The sequence below is a fragment of the Bubalus bubalis genome, chromosome 15, assembly GCF_019923935.1.
Source record: "Bubalus bubalis isolate 160015118507 breed Murrah chromosome 15, NDDB_SH_1, whole genome shotgun sequence".
In the NCBI taxonomy this organism is placed as follows: Eukaryota; Metazoa; Chordata; class Mammalia; order Artiodactyla; family Bovidae; genus Bubalus; species Bubalus bubalis.
The window spans coordinates 16,229,868-16,247,713 of NC_059171.1; the positions used below are offsets into that span (position 1 = coordinate 16,229,868).

A 17,846-nucleotide genomic window follows, 5' to 3' on the forward strand; every position below is an offset into this window, starting at 1 on the left:
CTTGGGCCTCCCCTGTGGCTCAGCTGGTAAAGAATCTGCCTGCAATGCAGGAGACCTGGGTTCGAGCCCTGGGTTGGGAAGATTCCCTGGAGAAGGGAACGGCTACCCACTCCAGTATTCTGGTCTGGAGAATTCCATGGACTGTATAGTCCATGGGGTCGCAGAGAGTTGGACACGATTGAGCGCCTTTCACTTTCATAGCTGATTCACTTCATTGTACAGGGGAAACTAACACAACACTGTATAGCAATTATACTCCAATAAAAAAAAGGAAAGATGAAAACGAAAGAGTGACCTAAGTGTAGTCAAAACACAGATGCTTAATTATGAAAAAAAAAAGACACTTTTACTTTTCAAAGGATAAATACGATAGGGCTAGTTTTCAGAAAAGATGATTCACCACTCTCATCTGGGAACAGAAAGGTGAAATCTTTATGGGAAGGTTCCTAAAAGATGTCTAAGGAAAAATGAATGCTTTCAAACCTTTGGTTTAGGGAGGAGGCTGTGGGACTAAAGTGTCTCTTTAAAGTAAAGCAACTGACCTTGCAAGCTGTATGGGAAAAGCAACCTACGCGTTCTGCAGCCAAATCGTGAACGCACATTTTTGTGTGACATTCCTGCCTGGGCAGCCAGGCTCTAATTAAGATCTAGCCAGTTAGATGATCACCAGGGAGAGAGGTCCAGGGGGTGGGGAACACTTCATATTACATTCCATGAAAACTTTAGACTGTCAAAGCTTAGGAAGGCGCTGATCATCCATAGACATGGAGTTGGGGTCAGGGACTGAAACGAAGGCGAGCACATGTCAGCATAAACTAGCTGCTGACATAAATTGAACATGTGCAATTTTTTAAAAGGTGGTATTGAATAACAGGCCCACAGCCATCCCTCTCGGCGTCTCAGACCCCTTTCTTCTCTTCACTCGGGCTCTTTATGGAGTCACTTCCATCAGGCAGAGTTCCATAGGATAAGCCGCTCGAATCTGGTTGTATTTTATCCAAAATTTGTTTCCCTGTGGAGATAATAATCACAAAGAATCTTTTGAGCTCTTGTAGAATAATAAGTCTTAATAATTTCTCCTCTATCTAGGCCAGATTTTATTCCTTTTTTAAAAAGGACAATGTGGTCGCCCTCTAAATAGGAGATATAAACGTCAGGGAAGAAAGGCCCACAGGGTTCCGTGCCCCTGATGTAAGATCATGGCTGTCCACATGAGCAAACCGTCTTCCCACCCCATGAGCATGCTGGGGACAGAAATCAGGCTGGATCAGTCAGGAGACTAACATGAAGTGTGTACGCATCTCCAAACCTCTCTCTCCACTGTTCTGTCTCCTGGTCCATGTTTAGTCTAATGCATGTAACAACAGAGGAAAACAGACTTTCAGAACGGCTTCTAAAGCTCTTACTTATTCTACATATAGAACTGTGTGAAATGAAAAAAAGTTAAAAGTAAGTAAACTTCACTTCCTACCAAAGAACCCCTAACCATAGAAGGCCTCTCTAAGGCACAGCCTTGCCACGAATGCCGATTCTTGCGCTGAGTGTTCTTAGCTGATAAGATGGTTCAAATGGGAAAGAGAACACAGAACTCATGGGGCCATATTTTCTCAGTCATAGGCACAAGGTTTTAATGGTTTTTTGCTTCAAAGGCTTGGTCCTAACTGCATGGTGGAGGAAGCTGTGAGAACATAACTACTGCTTGCCTAGAAGCCTATAGGTCACCCCAAACCCCTAGCAAAGCCAGACATTGTTGGGGGTGGTGAGCAGGGAAGGAAGTGAGGACACAGAAACCTGTTTCCTTTGTTCTGGACATCGCTTCTGTTGGGTCTACATGAAACTGAAAGTGTTAGTTGCTCAGTTTTATCTGACTCTTTGCGACCCTATGGACTGTAGCCCACCAGGCTCCTCTGTCCATGGGAGTCTCCAGGCAAGAATACTGGAGTGGATTGCCATGCCCTCCTCCAGGGGACCTTCCCAACCCAGGGACTGAACCCAGGTCTCCTGCATTGCTAACCATCTGAGACACCAGGGAAGCCTAAGAATACTGGAGTAGGCAGCCTATTCCTTCTCCAGGGGACCTTCCCGACCCAGGAATCGAACCGGGGTCTCCTGCATTACAGGTGGATTCTTTACCAGATGAGCTACCAGGGAAAACCCCCCCAGAGTGGGTAGCTTTTCTCGTCTCCAGAGGATCTTCCCAACCCAGAGATCAAACCCAGGTCTCCTGCATTGCAGGCAGATTCTTTACCATCTGAGACACCAGGGAAGCCCCAAGTCTGCATCACAGAAGTGTTATTCTCAGTGGGAGTGGAGAGCTGGGATGACGATGCATGTTAAACCCCTCTGGATGAATGAGGTGAGGAACAGGGGAAGAAGCTCTTCATGTTCAGGTGACCAAGAAGAACGTCACTCTTGGACCCAGTACAAGGGCCACCTCACGCTTCCCAAGGAATGATGTTCCTAGGCATCTGGTCTTAGATGTAGAATTCCCCTCAAAGGTTCTCCAAGCAACAAGGGTCTGTTCCTGCCATTCCCACTCCTTTCCCTACCCTTTTCCAATTTAAAGAAATCTAAAACAGAAATTCTCACTACCACCCAAATCAAGAAAACAGGGTCAGTCCTTTTCTATCCCCAGTGTTTTGTGCAAATCTGATAATCAAATAAATGATTATTAACATTTACAGTTAAACTATCACCTCTGCTTTCACCATTAAATGTACATTTTCTGAGGGTAAGAATTATGTTTTATATTAATTTAACTCCAGAAATCATACCAGCAATAATTCATTTGTAGGATAAAATTTTCTATTATAAATTAAGGAATATACATCTTACCGGGAACATTTCCAAAATCAATGTAAGACTGTGGCAGATGTTCCTTTTCTCTATTTCTTGTGACCAAAACCACACCAAGGAATGACAGAAAACACCTGTAAGAGTAATGTTAATAAAGAACACAAGGTCACTGTATTAAATAACTGAACGCGCGGTATTAAGTAACTGAACTCCATCTTCTACATGATGACATACATTCCATTGGTTTTGTTCTTTCTGTTTCTCATGGTAAGCTGCCTAGAAATTGTCTTAATTGCTGCAGCCAATAATATTTGTCCCCAGAACCAAGACCTGGGCAGCTTCCAGTAAGTCTCTGCCCCAGGTTTTTACCATCTGGAGGTTAATTCAGGCTCTAAACCCTTTGGGTAGACACTAAGTCTCATTTTCTATCCATGCATGCTCAGACCCATTGCTGGCATGCAACACAAGCAAAAAAATAATTTATTCTTTAATTTTCTAAGAAATTTCGTTGTCCTTGGCCATAAGCATAGTCATAGTTTCCAGACCCCAGAAGTTTAGCTTCGCCCAAAAATCTCACAAAAATGAATTTTCAAGATAGATAGCTTTCTATGTTGAAAATAGTCTGGGCTCAAGTTTGCATAACAATGGTCATGCAGAATACCACATCAAGAAGCAACTAAGCATTCAGAGAGTTCCAGGTGGGCGCCAATGGAAGAATCAGTACATCGGTGATATTCTGTCAAGGTTCTACTCTCTATCTGCCAGAACACCAGCAATGATTGTCCAGCAAATTCTGAGGCAGAGTTAAAGCTGGGCACCTAGACCCAAGAGAGGGATGGCACCAATCTGATGTTATTAGGTCTCAAGGCAGAGATCTGCCCCAGTCTTGGCCTTGGATCCTCGGTGATCCTAGAGGTATCTGTGGTTCCCTGACTGAGATCTAACCTAAAGGTTCCTAAGGCTGGGATAGATCTGATTGAGTATAAAAAGGTGGAGTAGCTACAAGGGTCTTTGATTTACCTTGACTTTGGCTGGAACTGAAAGTCTCCAGTGTTTCAGATCCCTCACAGAGATATTTAAATCACAAAGACACTGAGCTCTGGGTAGGGTGTTAAGTTGAAAAATGTGCTTCTTTTAAGAGCTCGGGAAACTGATGTTTCTTATATTATTTTCCAATTTTCCATGCCTCAGGTCCAATGCCAAAAGTCTCACGTAAAAGTAATAGGATTTCACATACCTTACCTCTGAGACATTTACTCACCCAAAAAGATATATAAATATAGTGAGAAAAGCTGCACCAAGAAACTCCTGATAAAATATGATCCCTACAATAGTGACAGAAGATAAAATTAATTTTAGGGTAAGAATATTTACAATAGCTACATATTGTTTTTCAAATTACTATACTACTTTTTTTGAAGTAAATAGTTACCCTTAAAATGCACATCCAGTTGTTGCTGTTTAGTCGCTAAGTCGTGTCCTACTCTTTGCAACCCCACGGACTGTAGCCCGCCAGGCTCCTCTGTCCATAGAATTCTCCCAGGCAAGAATACTGGAATGGGTTGCCATTTCCTTCTCCAGGGGACTTTCCTGACCCAGGGATCAAACCCACATCTCCTGCATTGGCAGGTGGGTTCTTTACCACTGAGCTACCAGGGAAGCCCTAAAAAGGCACATTCAGTAGCTTAGTTTAAAAAATATTTGCATGAGATTACTAACATTTTCAATGATTCCAAAGAACAGATTTGTAGACTTTACATAATGTAAGTATCATTATTATAAAAGCAGCACCAGTAACATAGCTTTTGCCAACAGAATTTTTTTGTCCAGTGCAAGATTTGTACCACTGGAACGTGCAAGAAGAGTGACATTTCCCACCTCCAGTCGTTTAAGCCGGGGGTCAGCAAGCCTGGCCTGAGCGTCTGGGTGGACGCTGGGCCTTTCACATAGCACTTGCACTTCAGGCCAGCACTTGTTCCCCACGCTGTTGGCCTTGGCATCACCCTGCGGTCTGTGGGTCTGGTCACAGGCTCACATGTGCACTGGAGGATGCTAATGTGCTGCCTGAGCTCCATTTCTCACTGCCAACCCCTCTCCCATCTAACCTCAACTGATCTTTCCTTCTGGGTTAAGGGAAATGTGCATCTGTCCTTTATTCCAGAGAGCCCTCCTTCTCTCCTTCTTAGTATCAATGATTCCCTTTTGGCCTACGGTCCCAAAGCCTTCACAGACTTTTTTTTTTTTACTAAATAAGTTACCTTTTACGTTTGTTTTACATTTTCTGTATTTATTTATGGTTGCGTGTGGCCTTTCTCTAGTTGTGGTGCATGGCTTCTCACTGCGGTGGCTTCTCTTATCGCCAAGCACAGGCTCTAGAGCGTGTGGGCTTCAGTAGTTGGGGTGCCTGGGCTCAGCAGTTGTGGCACGTGGGCCTCGTTGCCCTGTGGAATCTTCCTGGACCAGGGATCGAACCCATGTCCTCTGCACTGGCAGGTGGATGCTTAATCACTAGACCACCAGGGAAGTCCTAAATAAGTTATCTTTTAATTATCTACTACCTGGAATCACATTTGTGTGTGTGTGTGTGTGGTGTTAGCCTTGCTATCCTGTCGACAAGTATTTACTGAGAGTCATGAGTGCCGGCTGCTGCTTAAGTATTGCCGGTGCCACAGAGACCAAGACGGGGGCTTCCTCAGTCTGAGGTCTGTCGCCTCACTTCCTGTGGGAACAAGCCATGTCGCATTCTGGTGAATATTTGTTGAGTGAATAATGTTGCTAAAACATTTTTCCCTGTGATTACACATGTCCTTGGAGTCATTCAAATGTTTTCTTGTTATTCTAAGCCAGTGCCCCATAATATTCATTGCTCGAAGGACATTTTAAATTGCTTCAAATGCTTTTGCTTTTGTGATGTTAATAAACTTCTTTGCACATGTTTCTTCCTGAGGCATGGTATCAGGAAGGTTTCTTCCTGGTATTTTAGGATCTTTTTTCGTTGTCATCGCTCAAAGAGGAATTTCTGTCTTCAAGAGTAAAAATTTTTCAAAAATTTTAGCAAAATACACATAATACACACATAATAGGGGCTTCCCAGGTCGTGCAGTGGTAAAGAATCCACCTGCCAATGCAGGAGGTACAAAAGACGCAGGTTCGATCCCTGGGTCAGGAAGATCCCTTGGAGAAGGAAATGGCTACGCACTCCAGTATTCTTGCCTGGAAAATTCCAATGGACAGAGAAGCCTGGTGGGGTACAGTCCATGGAGTCACAAAGAATTGGACATGACTGAGCATGCAAGCGTACATGCATACATAGCATAAAATTTACTGTCCTAAACATTTTAAAGCATACAGTTCAGTTGTGTTAGGTATACAGTCATCACTCAGTATACAAAGAATTTGGTTGTAGGACCCCTCAGTGGATACTAAAATCTGAGGATGCTCAAGTCCCTTATATAAAGTGGCATAATATTTACATATAACTTATACACATTCTCCAACACCACAGTTCAAAAGCATCAGTGCTTCAGCGCTCAGCTTTCTTTATAGTCCAGCTCTCACATCCATACATGACCATTGGAAAAACCATAGCCTTGACTAGACGGACCTTTGTTTGCAAAGTAATATCTCTGCTTTTTAATATGCTGTCTAGGTTGGTCATAACTTTTCTTCCAAGGAGTAAGCGTCTTTTAATTTCATGGCTGCAGTCACCATCTGCAGTGATTTTGGAGCCCAGAAAAATAAAGTCAACCACTGTTTCTACTGTTTCTCCATCTATTTCCCATGAAGTGATGGGACCAGATGCCATGATCTTCGTTTTCTGAATGTTGAGCTTTAGGCCAACTTTTTAACTCTCCTCTTTTACTTTCATCAAGGGGCTCTTTAGTTCTTCTTCACTTTCTGCCATAAGGGTGGTGTCATCTGCATATCTGAGGTTATTGATATTTCTCCTGGCAATCTTGATTCCAGCTTGTGCTTCTTCCAGCCCAGCATTTCTTATGATGTACTGTGCATATAAATTAAATAAGCAGGGTGACAATATACAGCCTTGACGTGTTCCTTTCCTGATTTGGAACCACTCTGTTGTTCCAAGCCCAGTTCTAACTGTTGCTTCCTGACCTGCATATAGGTTTCTCAAGAGGCAGGTCTGGTATTCCCATCTCTTTCAGAATTTTCCACAGTTTATTGTGATCCACACAGTCAAAGGCTTTGGCATAGTCCATAAAGCAGAAATAGAAGTTTTTCTGGAACTCTTTTGCTTTTTCCATGATCCAGCGGATGTTGGCAATTTGAAAAACCAGCTTGAACCTCAGGAAGTTCACGGTTCATGTATTGCTGAAGCCCGGCTTGGAGAATTTTGAGCATTACTTTACTAGCGTGTGAGATCAGTGCAATTGTGCATTAGTTTGAGCATTCTCTGGCATTGCCTTTCTTTGGGATTGGAATGAAAACTGACCTTTTCTGGTCCTGTGGCCACTGCTGAGACTGCTGAGTTTTCCAAATTTGCTGGCATATTGAGTGCAGCACTTTCACAGCATCATCTTTCAGGATTTGGAATACCTCAACTGGAATTCCATCACCTCCACTAGCTTTGTTCGTAGTGATGCTTCCTAAGGCCCACTTGACTTCACACTCCAGGATATCTGGCTCTAGGTGGGTGATCACACTATCATGATTATCTGGGTCATGAAGATATTTTTTGTACAGTTCTTCTGTGTATTCTTGCCACCTCTTCTTAATATATTCTGCTTCTGTTAGGTCCATACCATTTCTGTCCTTTATTGAGCCCATCTTTGCATAAAATGTTCCCTTGGTATCTCTAATTATCTTGAAGAGGTCTCTAGTCTTTCCTATTCTATTGTTTTCCTCTATTTCTTTGCATTGATCACTGAGGAAGGCTTTCGTATCGCTCCTTGCTATTTGGAATTCTGCATTCAAATGGGTATATCTTTCCTTTTCTCCTTTGCTTTTTGCTTCCCTTCTTTTCACAGCTATTTGTAAGGTCTCCTCAGACAGCCATTTTGCTGTTTTGCATTTCTTTTTCTTGGGGATGGTCTTGATCCCTGTCTCCTGTACAATGTCATGAACCTCTATCCATAGTTCATCAGGCACTCTGTCAGATCTAGTCCCTTAAATCTATTTCTCACTTCCACTGCAAAGAATTGATGCTTTTCAACTGTGGTGTTGGAGAAGACTCTTGAGAGTCCTTGGACCGCAAAGAGGTCCAACCAGGCCATCCTAAAGGAGATCAGTCCTCGGTGTTCATTGGTAGGACTGATTTTGAAGCTGAAACTCCAATACTTTGGCCACCTGATGCAAAGAGCTGACTCATTTGAAAAGACCCTGATGCTGGGAAAGATTGAGGGCAGGAGGAGAAGGGGATGACAGAGGATGAGATGGTTGTATGGCATCACCGACTTAATGAACATGGGTTTGGGTGAACTCCAGGAGTTGGTGATGGACAGGGAGGCTTGGCGTACTGCAATTCATGGAGTCGCAAAGAGTCAGACATAACTGACCCAATGAAGTGAACTGAACTATACACATTCTCCACAAATATTTTAAATCATCTCTAGATTACTTATAATACCTAATACAAGATAAATGCCATGTGAATAGTTGCTATCTATATATAATATAAAATGCTATATATAATATAAAAATATATTAAATTTTTGCTTTCTGGAATATTCTGGAACTTGGGGGGGAGGGGATATAGTCTATCTACTATTGGTGGTAGCCACAGATACAGAAATGTGGATATAGAGGGCCAACTGTATTCACATTAGAGTGCAGACAATTTTCAGAACTTTTTTATCTTGTAAAACAAACTCTATACTCATTAAACAGATCCCCATTTCCACCCTCCCCCAGCCCTTGGCAATCACCACTCAACTGTCCATTTCTATAAGTTTGACTACTCTGGATACCTCATGTAAGTGGAATCATACAGCATTTGTCATCTCATGACTGGCTTGTTTCAGTTAGATAATGTCCTTCTTAAGGTTCACCTGTGTTGTAGCATGCATCAAAAGTCCCTTCTTTTTTTATGGCTGAAAATATTCCTCTGTATATGTATGCATATATATATATACACACCACATTTTCTGTATCCATTCATCAACTTAGGTTGCTTCTGCCATCTGGCTACCGTGAATAATGCTGTTATGAACCTAGGTGTACAAATATCTGTTTGGGTCCCTGCTTTCAATTCTTTTGGACATACACCCAGCAGTAGACTTGTTGGGTCACATGGTGATTCCATATTGAATTTTTTGAGGAACTGCCACAGTGTCCCTCATAGTGGCTGCACCACATTACGTTCCCACTAACAGTGCACAAGGGCTCCAATTTCTTCATATGCTTGCCAACACTGGCTATTTTATGTTTTTGTTTTGTTTTTGCCAGTAGCCATCCTAATGGATGTGTGGTGATGTGTGGATTCCATTTGAATTTCCGTAATGATTAGGACACGACTGAGCGACTCAACTGAACTGAACTGAACTGAATGATTAGGGATGTTGAGCATTTTTCCATGTACTTGTCGGCCAGTTGGACATCTCTGAAGAAATGTTTCAAGTCCTTTGCCCATTTTTTAATTGGGTTGTTTTTTGTTTTTGAGTTGCAGGATCAAAGAGGAGAGACATTTTTAAGACTCTTGATAAAAACTAGGAAACTCAATTCTAGGAAGGTGGTACCCTGGTACCCGACTCCACAAGAGTGCCTGCAACACTTTAGCCATGTCAGCATTGCTTATTGTAATAAAAAGAACAAAACAAAAGCTTTACTAATTTAGCAGACAAAATATGGCATCTCATTTTAATTTTAAGCTATACTTTTTGATGGAGGCAAAGAGGAGAAGTAAGTCAAGAAGCTTCACCTCCATTCCATACTTCAGTAACATCAGATGAACTGTTATCACTCCTGGAAAGTTCCAGCTTCCCTGACTCATCGACTGTGTGAGTGTGTGCTAAGTACTCATAGGTGTGCTAAGTATTCAGATTCTGCCCTGTTGATCCTCTTGCAAAACTTTCCTTTCAGGGGAACTATATGTTTTACAGATCTTTAGCACAGTAATTTTAACTATTATGCTGTATGTCATGCTTCTAACTGTTTTTGGCCTTGCTTTTTTCCTTTATCAATAATTCTAGGGCACATAAATATACAGTCTTTTGTTACTTTCTTTTGTCAAAAATGCAAAAAAAAAAAGTAGATGTCTTCGGATATAACCTGTCTCTTTAAAAGTAAGGTTCAATTTTGGGAAATGAAAAGTTAATTACATTTTAAAATTTCCCATTGGCAGGAACACTGTTTGCCATGAAATAAAAAGGACATATCCATTAGGTAAAAATAATCCCTCATTACCTCCAAAATACATAAATTTTGCATGGGGAAATGAAGTCCCAATACAACCAGGTAGAAAATACAGCCAATAAGCTAAAGAACTAGGGCAAACCAGTACCAAACTCAGGAGTGGCATACCTGAATCTACTGTAGTTTTGTTTGGACCAGTTTTGGACTTATGTTTTTGTAATAGTGTTGTGTCTGATATATTTAGACATTTCTATGGACATTCTTATCCATAGAAAGAAAAGAAGTGCAATAGTAGAAAAACAGAGGCCATCACTGCAAAGGTAGTAGTTCCTATTCTCATCTGTCTGGCCTTCTGTGCAACACTGGATTCACTTTAGGACCCTACTCTCTGATTCAGGCGGTGGAGGGCCAGGGAGAGGAGAGTCATGGAGACAGGACACAAGAAGACCCTTCCGCTGCTCTGATTATCAGAAGGACTGACAGAGAAGATTCCAGAAAGCAGGACTAAGATGAGCATCTTGAATTCACAGGGAGGCTAATTTCAGCCCCAATACAAGGTAATACTTCTAATGAATAGAGCTCTCCAAATAATTCGAGTGATTAGAACCGGGACTGAACTGCCTCCGGGGGGCAGAGAGCTCTGGGGAACATTCACGCAAAGCAGGATAACCTCTCCTAGAGGATGCTGTGGAAGAAAGTCAGACACGGGTGGTGGCTAGGAGGATTTGGGCTATTTATCCCTTCTAACCAAAGATTCTTTGATTTCCTTATTACTCTGAGCGAGACTTCCTTTACCCTTGTTGTAGGGGTAGAGTCACCTAAGCGTAGAAAGCCCAAACTCACCTGCGATAATGGCAGTGACGGTGAAGAAAATATGGTTAACAGGCACCACCGTGGCTGTGGTGTAGAGTTCTGTGGCTTGATTCAGGAGCCTAGAGCAGAAGACACGGCCTGAAGCGCTGTCTTTATGAGACGCTCAACAATAAGTTAACAATGAGAAATGCATGTTCTTTAGCTGCGACTACAAAGGGAAAGGAAGTGCAGTGAAAGGGCATTTCCAATCAGCAGTCATAGCTCACATGCATCTGATGTATGAGATCAGATGTCAGGTTTTACGGTCTGTTTAAACCAACAACAGTAACAATGAAAAGCAATTAATCATCTTTGGAGGCCACAGAAGTTTGAGTTGGAAGCGATTCAAGCTGCTGGACCGGTATCACACTGGGGCTGATTCATTAGGATAGACCCTAGAATCTGTTAAATATCATATCTGGGGAATGGTCTAGCTATCCCTTGACATGCCACGTGCCAAGAGAGAAGATGGAGAAGTAAAGGAATGTTTAAGGTTTCAAAAACAATGCTCAGCCCTCCAGCTGCAGAGCATATGTGGGAAGCTTGGCTTCCCATTCTGGTTGCCAACAGGGTTCAGGTTCCCACAGTGGCATGCTGTGGCCTTGCTAGGGACTAGACCTTTTCCAAAGCACTGCACCAGACAGGTATCACCTGGACACTCAAAACAGCACTAATGCTTAGGTCGTATTCTAGAGCAATTGGGAGATAAAATTTGTGGGTAGAACCCAAGTGCTCCTTTGTGCGTGTGTGTGTGTATACATGCATGCAGGAATACACACATATGCATGTATACAGGCATGTAAGTATATACATACATGTACAAACAAACCTCCTTGGGTAATATAATTGTAATGGGCAGGCAGGGCTGAGAACCAGTTGCACAGTTCTACTGTGGTCACATAGTTCTAGTGTAAAAGTTGTGGGGACTGAAACAAGGAGGCAGGAATGTAGTTTACCTTCAATTGTGTTTGGCTTTTAAATTCATGAAGCAAGAGTTTCAAGCTAAGGATGCTAATCACTCAATTCTGAAAGCTATTATAACAGTACTGATTAATTCAGAAGAAGGGAGATGAAGCAAATAGCAAGACGCAAGTATTAGAAACACGCTTGATCTTATAAACAAACGAAAGAAACAGTTTGTTTATGACATACAAAACAGTGACATGACATTGGATTTCTCCAGTAACACATTCCTTGTAACAGGGTCCATAGTCAACCCATAACAATTAGACTTGATTTCCAGCACCTAAGGCAGGAACCACTCTCTTCAAGGTTTGGGCTCTGATTTCCCCGCTGGTGCGCTTGCATAGCACTTTAGAGTAAACAAAAAACTTAGCGGGTAGACTCAGGAGAATTGAGCAGCTGAAGGCAAAATCACAATATGAAATGGGTGGGAAGTAATTGGAGCCGATGGAGGTGAGGGAAGAGAAGAGCAGAAATTAGAAATGTTCCATGTTGCCACTGTGAGGCCCCAAGAGAAACATAAAACAATCATTCTGCAATCCCATGGGTGCAAAGAAAATTCTGGCTAAAGATGCAAAGTTTTGGAGAAAGGATTTCCCTCCCAGCCAAACGTCTGGTTTTGTCCATCTCTGGGCAATTAATGAGCATGAGCTAAGAGATGAAGGTGAAGGGTTCATGTATTTTCCATATTTAGAATGAAATCCTCGATGTGGACCTGCCCCTTTGATTTATTGCTAATGACAACCTGTGTACAATGGATATTAATTACAAGCAGAAGAGCATCAGGAAAGTATCAAAGTGCACTTGGCTGGATTAGGGCCACACTTTAGAACTCACAAAATGTGGAGGCAATGCTTTGCAAAAACTTATTATTGGATGTGAAGGATAAAGCCAGGCACATTGGCTGAGGATAAGCTTAGACCCCTCACCCTTAGAAATCAGTTGCAGCTAATTTTAATTATCATCTGAAGCCAATATGAATTACTGCTCAGAGAAGCACAGGAATGTTGAAAGATCAGTGAGTGTGCAGGAGCTAACTTACTTGACTTGGAAAACACAAGATGCGATCATGATGATACACATGATATAGAAGATGGGATAAGTTAGTTGCATTTTATCCGTCACAGAAAAAGTGATCATGCCTGAGACGGCTTTTACAGAAATAACAGTCACCGAGGCTGAAAAAGAAAACACAAAACACAAATAAAATTCATAGTTGAGAGAGAATTGCAAATAAATATCTTAAATTTATATGGTAGAGTAGTAAATACTCCTGGTATGCTTTAAGAATGAAGACTGCTGTGAGAGGTGTAGGGAGGAATGAGACGCAGGCCAAGCAGTAGCCTTGTTGCTCAAGCTCTGCTGGGCTTTCCATTTGCTTAAATCAACATACTTCTTATCTTTGGAGCAAGATGCTTATTTTCCAGCTCTCACTGTTGAAAGGATGCTGCGGAGGTTATAATTACTAGTATATAGAAAGGAGAAAAACAATGAAGGGAGGAGATAAGAAAAGGCAGACTGCCCATGTGACGTTAATGGGAAAATAACCACTAAACTATACTGAAAAGACTTAAAGGCAAATAGATGAGAAGACTGGAAAGTGAAAAGCAACTCACTCAGTGAGTTTATTAAGAGCTGTACTAAAGTCCAGACGTGAGCTCTTTTATTAAACTTTCTCTTTATTTTTTAACTGGAAGATAATTGCTTTACAATGTTGTATTGTATTCACTGTACAACAATGCTTGTTGAGCCCTTTTGTTAGTAAAGGCTTAGAAGTTTCACTAAAAATATTTTTTGATAGACAGACACACAGTACAGCACAGAGCTGAGTATTCATTTCTCAGAGTCAACCAGAAGTCTAAGATTTACATAAGCAGTGTCTATTTATTTTCTATGTTGAAGAGAAACCTATCTCTATGAGGCCATAGGCTCCAAATATCAATAAATAAAAAGTGACTTGATAAGGTTCTGTCAATATGATAGCAAGGAAGCATTTTCTGGAAACATAGTTTTTCTGCAGGAAGAAGACAGTGTTCTCTTTTTGTCTTCAGTTCAGTTCAGTTTAGTTTAGTCGCTCAGTCGTGTCCAACACTTTGCGACCCCATGAATCGCAGCACGCCAGGCCTCCCTGTCCATCGCCAACTCCCGGAGTTCACTGAGACTCATGTCCATCGAGTCGATGATGCCATCCAGCCATCTCATCCTCTGTCGTCCCCTTCTCCTCCTGCCTCCAATCCCTCCCAGCATCAGAGTCATTTCCAATGAGTCAACTCTTTGCATAAGGTGGCCAAAGTACTGGAGTTTCAGCTTTAGCATCAGTCCTTTCAATGAACACCCAGGACTGATTTCCTTTAGGATAGACCAGTTGGATCTCCTTGCAGTCCAAGGGACTCTCAAGAGTCTTCTCCAACACCACAGTTCAAAAGCATCAATTCTTCAGCACTCAGCTTTCTTCACAGTCCAACTCTCCCATCCATACATGACCACAGGAAAAACCATAGCCTTGACTAGACGGACCTTTGTTGGCAAAGTAATGTCTCTGCTTTTCAATATGCTATCTAGGTTGGTCATAACTTTCCTTCCAAGGAGTAAGCATCTTTTAATTTCATGGCTGCAATCACCATCTGCAGTGATTTTGGAGCCCCAAAAAACAACGTCTGACACTGTTTCCACTGTTTCTCCATCTATTTGCCATGAAGTGATGGGACCAGATGTCATGATCTTAGTTTCCTGGATGTTGAGCTTTAAGCCAACTTCTTCACTCTCCTCTTTCACTTTCATCAAGAGGCTTTTTAGTTCCTCTTCACTTTCTGCCATAAGGGTGGTGTCATCTGCATATCTGAGGTTATTGATATTTCTCCCAGCTTTTGTCTTAGGTCCCTTGAAATTACTGTTGCATATAATTCTACAATTTAGCTGAAACCCACAGAAAGTTGAAAATAATTTTTATCCGATATCAAATATCTGTAAGTCAAAGGCAATGTGAAGAAGAAATACTACCTTTGATTTACTTGGTCATAATATATCTGAGCTTTATTCCTTTTAGCTCTTGAAAAGTATGTGTGTGTATGTGTGTGAGTGTCTGTGTGTACAGTGTTTAAAATAACAGGTGGTGGCCAACTAGAAAAAGCCTAATTTTAAAAAAACTAAAACTATACTTTGACTTGAAGGGTACCAGGGCATATTTCCAAATCAGGAATTTTCTCTCTGTTAAAAGTCATAATTAACAGAAGAAACCAGGTGATAAATTCTAAAAATAAACCCTCTACCTAAACAAACAGGCCCTTACAGCTGGGCCCCTCTTCACCTTAGACATTTTCAACTGAATCATTTTACATATTTTCTATAGATTGTGAAAATAGTCATACTTTAGCTAATCCAGAAATTTACAATATCTGTAGACATGTATGCCACTTAACGGTTTCAGTTTATAAAGTTAGCTCTTGAGGGACTTAGATTTCCTCTTAAACACTTGGCTTGAAACTAGAGCGTGATGTGGTGAGGGGTTTGTGGTCCAAAGAGCCAGGCTTCCCAAACAGATCATTAACTGAGAAAGAGTTGAACACACTGTTCCTTCCTCTTAGAACCTTAGAATTGTAAAGGCCACCTAATTCAATCACCATCTGATGTTAAATTATACTTAAATACAAAACAAAAACAAAACTAGACTTCTTTAGCAAAACCAACTATCAGTTGCTAGAGTTAATCATTATATTTTCAAAGCATGCACCATCACCCCCTGATTAATCACTGTTTATTGTAACTCTCCAAGTTATTTCTAGGCTGGTGTTGAGTTCTAAATGAGAGAAGGGGGTGGCTGGGGAGCATGGTTAATGAGGATGGGTGGGAATACCAAATTGTAGTGCAGTATCATTCTAATGCTGTAGATATAAAAATAGGAAGTACTTACATATGCACAGAAAAAAACCCAAAGAAGCTACATCAAGATCTATCCGTGATTATCTCTAGGCACTAGGATTATGAATAAACTTTAAACTCATTTTTTCAAACTATAAAGGTATATATGCTCATTCAAAAAAAAATGGAAAATACAGAGAAGTCTAGAAAGAAAAATAAAAATCACCTGCTATCTCAACAGTCATCCTCAAATCATTTTTAACATTTGAGACTTGTAGTTATTTTTCTATTGCTAAGCACAGATATATCATAACATGTGAACCATACAATATATATTACTTAGGAACCTGTTTTCCATTGCCATTAAGTATTTTCTACGCCAGTAAGTATTCTTCTAACACACGATTTGTACAACTGTATACTATATTTTGGTAATTCCATGTTCTTGGATATTTAGATTGCATCCATTTTTTTTGGTATTAAAAATGAAGCTGTGATGAATATCCTTGAATACAAATCTTTGTATATCATTCTTCCAGTATCTGTACAAAAACACTTAAAGGGCAACAATTACTGTTCTTCTGAAATCTATTGGCAAACTATCTTCTACAGGGGAACAGACACACTTCTGTCATGTCATGCTGCAGTGCTCAACTACATGGATTTTTTTGTTTTACATGAAAACATTTTATATTTTCTTGGTATCTTTCTCTGTTTTCTTAATTCTCAACAACAGATGTGTATTACTTTCATCATTATAACAGTTCCATTTTTTGCCCTACATTATACTGAGCCATGTTTGAAAGTCAGCCTTCTCAGTTTATTCCTAGTTTTTCACCAGAACTGATTCTTGGGCTTATTTACCTGTCCATTGCTTTCCTGTTTTCTATTTCGTTAACGTTTGCCTTTACTTTGATTAACTGATCTTTTCTGCTGGCCTCAGCTTTATTTCGGGGCTTTCTCCCTGACTTCTTACTAACTGATTTATTTAATTATTGGCTGCGCTGGCTCTCTGTTGCTCTTCTCAGGCCTTCTCTAGCTGTGGCCAGTGGAGGCTATTTTGTAGTTGTGTCATATTGCAGTGGCTTCTCTTGTTGTAGCTCCTGGGCTCCAGGCACGTGGGCTTCAGAAGTTGTGCACGTGGGCTCAGCAGTTGTGACTTGATGGCTTTGCTGCTGCTGCTGCTAAGTCGTTTCAGTCGTGTCCGACTCTGTGCGACCCCAGAGACGGCAGCCCACCAGGCTCCCCCGTCCCTGGGATTCTCCAGGCAAGAACACTGGAGTGGGTTGCCATTTCCTTCTCCAATGCATGAAAGTGAAAAGTCAAAGTGAAGTCACTCAGTCGTGTCTGACTCTTAGTGACCCCATGGACTGCAGCCTGCCAGGCTCCTCCATCCATGGGATTCTCCAGGCAATTAGTACTGGAGTGGGGTGCCATTGGGCTTAATAGTTGTGGTTCATGGGTTTAGTTGCCTCACGACATGTGGGATCTTCCCTGACCAGGGATTGAACCAGCACCCCCTGCTTTGCAAGGAGAATGCCAAACCACTGGGCCACCAGGGAAGCCCTCCCCTGATTTCTTGAGTTGAGTGCTTAACTGACTTACATTTAAAGCAATGAATTTCCTTCTGAATACAGCATTAGTCATAAACTATAGGTTTAATATTGTTTTCACAATAATTTAAGAAATAAATGTTGTAATGAAATTGAGGTTTCTGCTTCAGCCCAGCTGCAGTTTAAGTGTAGTGTTTAACATTCCCAGGCGGTATTGCTTTACTGGTTTCTATTTTTGTTATTATTTTCGGCTTTTCTTTCACTGTGATCTGAACATGTGGTCTGTACTATTTCAACTTCCTGGAATTTATCAAAAATGTCTTTGTGGCCAATTATAAGATCAGCTTTTGTAAATGTTACATAGGCACTTGAAAGAAGGTGTATTCTCTGCTTTCTGGATTTGGAGTTCAACAATAGAACTGCCAGATCAAAATTAAGCATTCAGTTTCTCTAATTTTACATATTTTTCTGTCTACTTATTTCCATGAGCTAAGAGCAATATTCTACTTATAT

General features: G+C 41.2%; 1 protein-coding gene across 3 annotated transcripts in view; it reads right to left on the reverse strand.

Moving 5' to 3' along the window:
- Nucleotides 1-324: 324 nt before the first annotated feature.
- NIPAL2 (NIPA like domain containing 2) overlaps nt 325-17,846 on the reverse strand; it is a 90,957-nt gene continuing 73,435 nt past the window's right edge. For 2 of the 3 annotated variants that reach the window (XM_025265074.3, XM_006048773.4), the window contains 5 exons: nt 12,965-13,100; nt 10,951-11,039; nt 4,058-4,121; nt 2,836-2,930; nt 325-1,012 (listed from right to left, as the gene is read on the reverse strand). In XM_025265074.3, coding sequence (XP_025120859.3) covers nt 900-1,012; nt 2,836-2,930; nt 4,058-4,121; nt 10,951-11,039; nt 12,965-13,100 — 497 coding nt within the window. In that variant the 3' untranslated portion in view covers nt 325-899. The remainder of the gene's footprint in view (nt 1,013-2,835; nt 2,931-4,057; nt 4,122-10,950; nt 11,040-12,964; nt 13,101-17,846) is intronic. The other variant, XM_044928554.2, reaches the window with a different exon arrangement.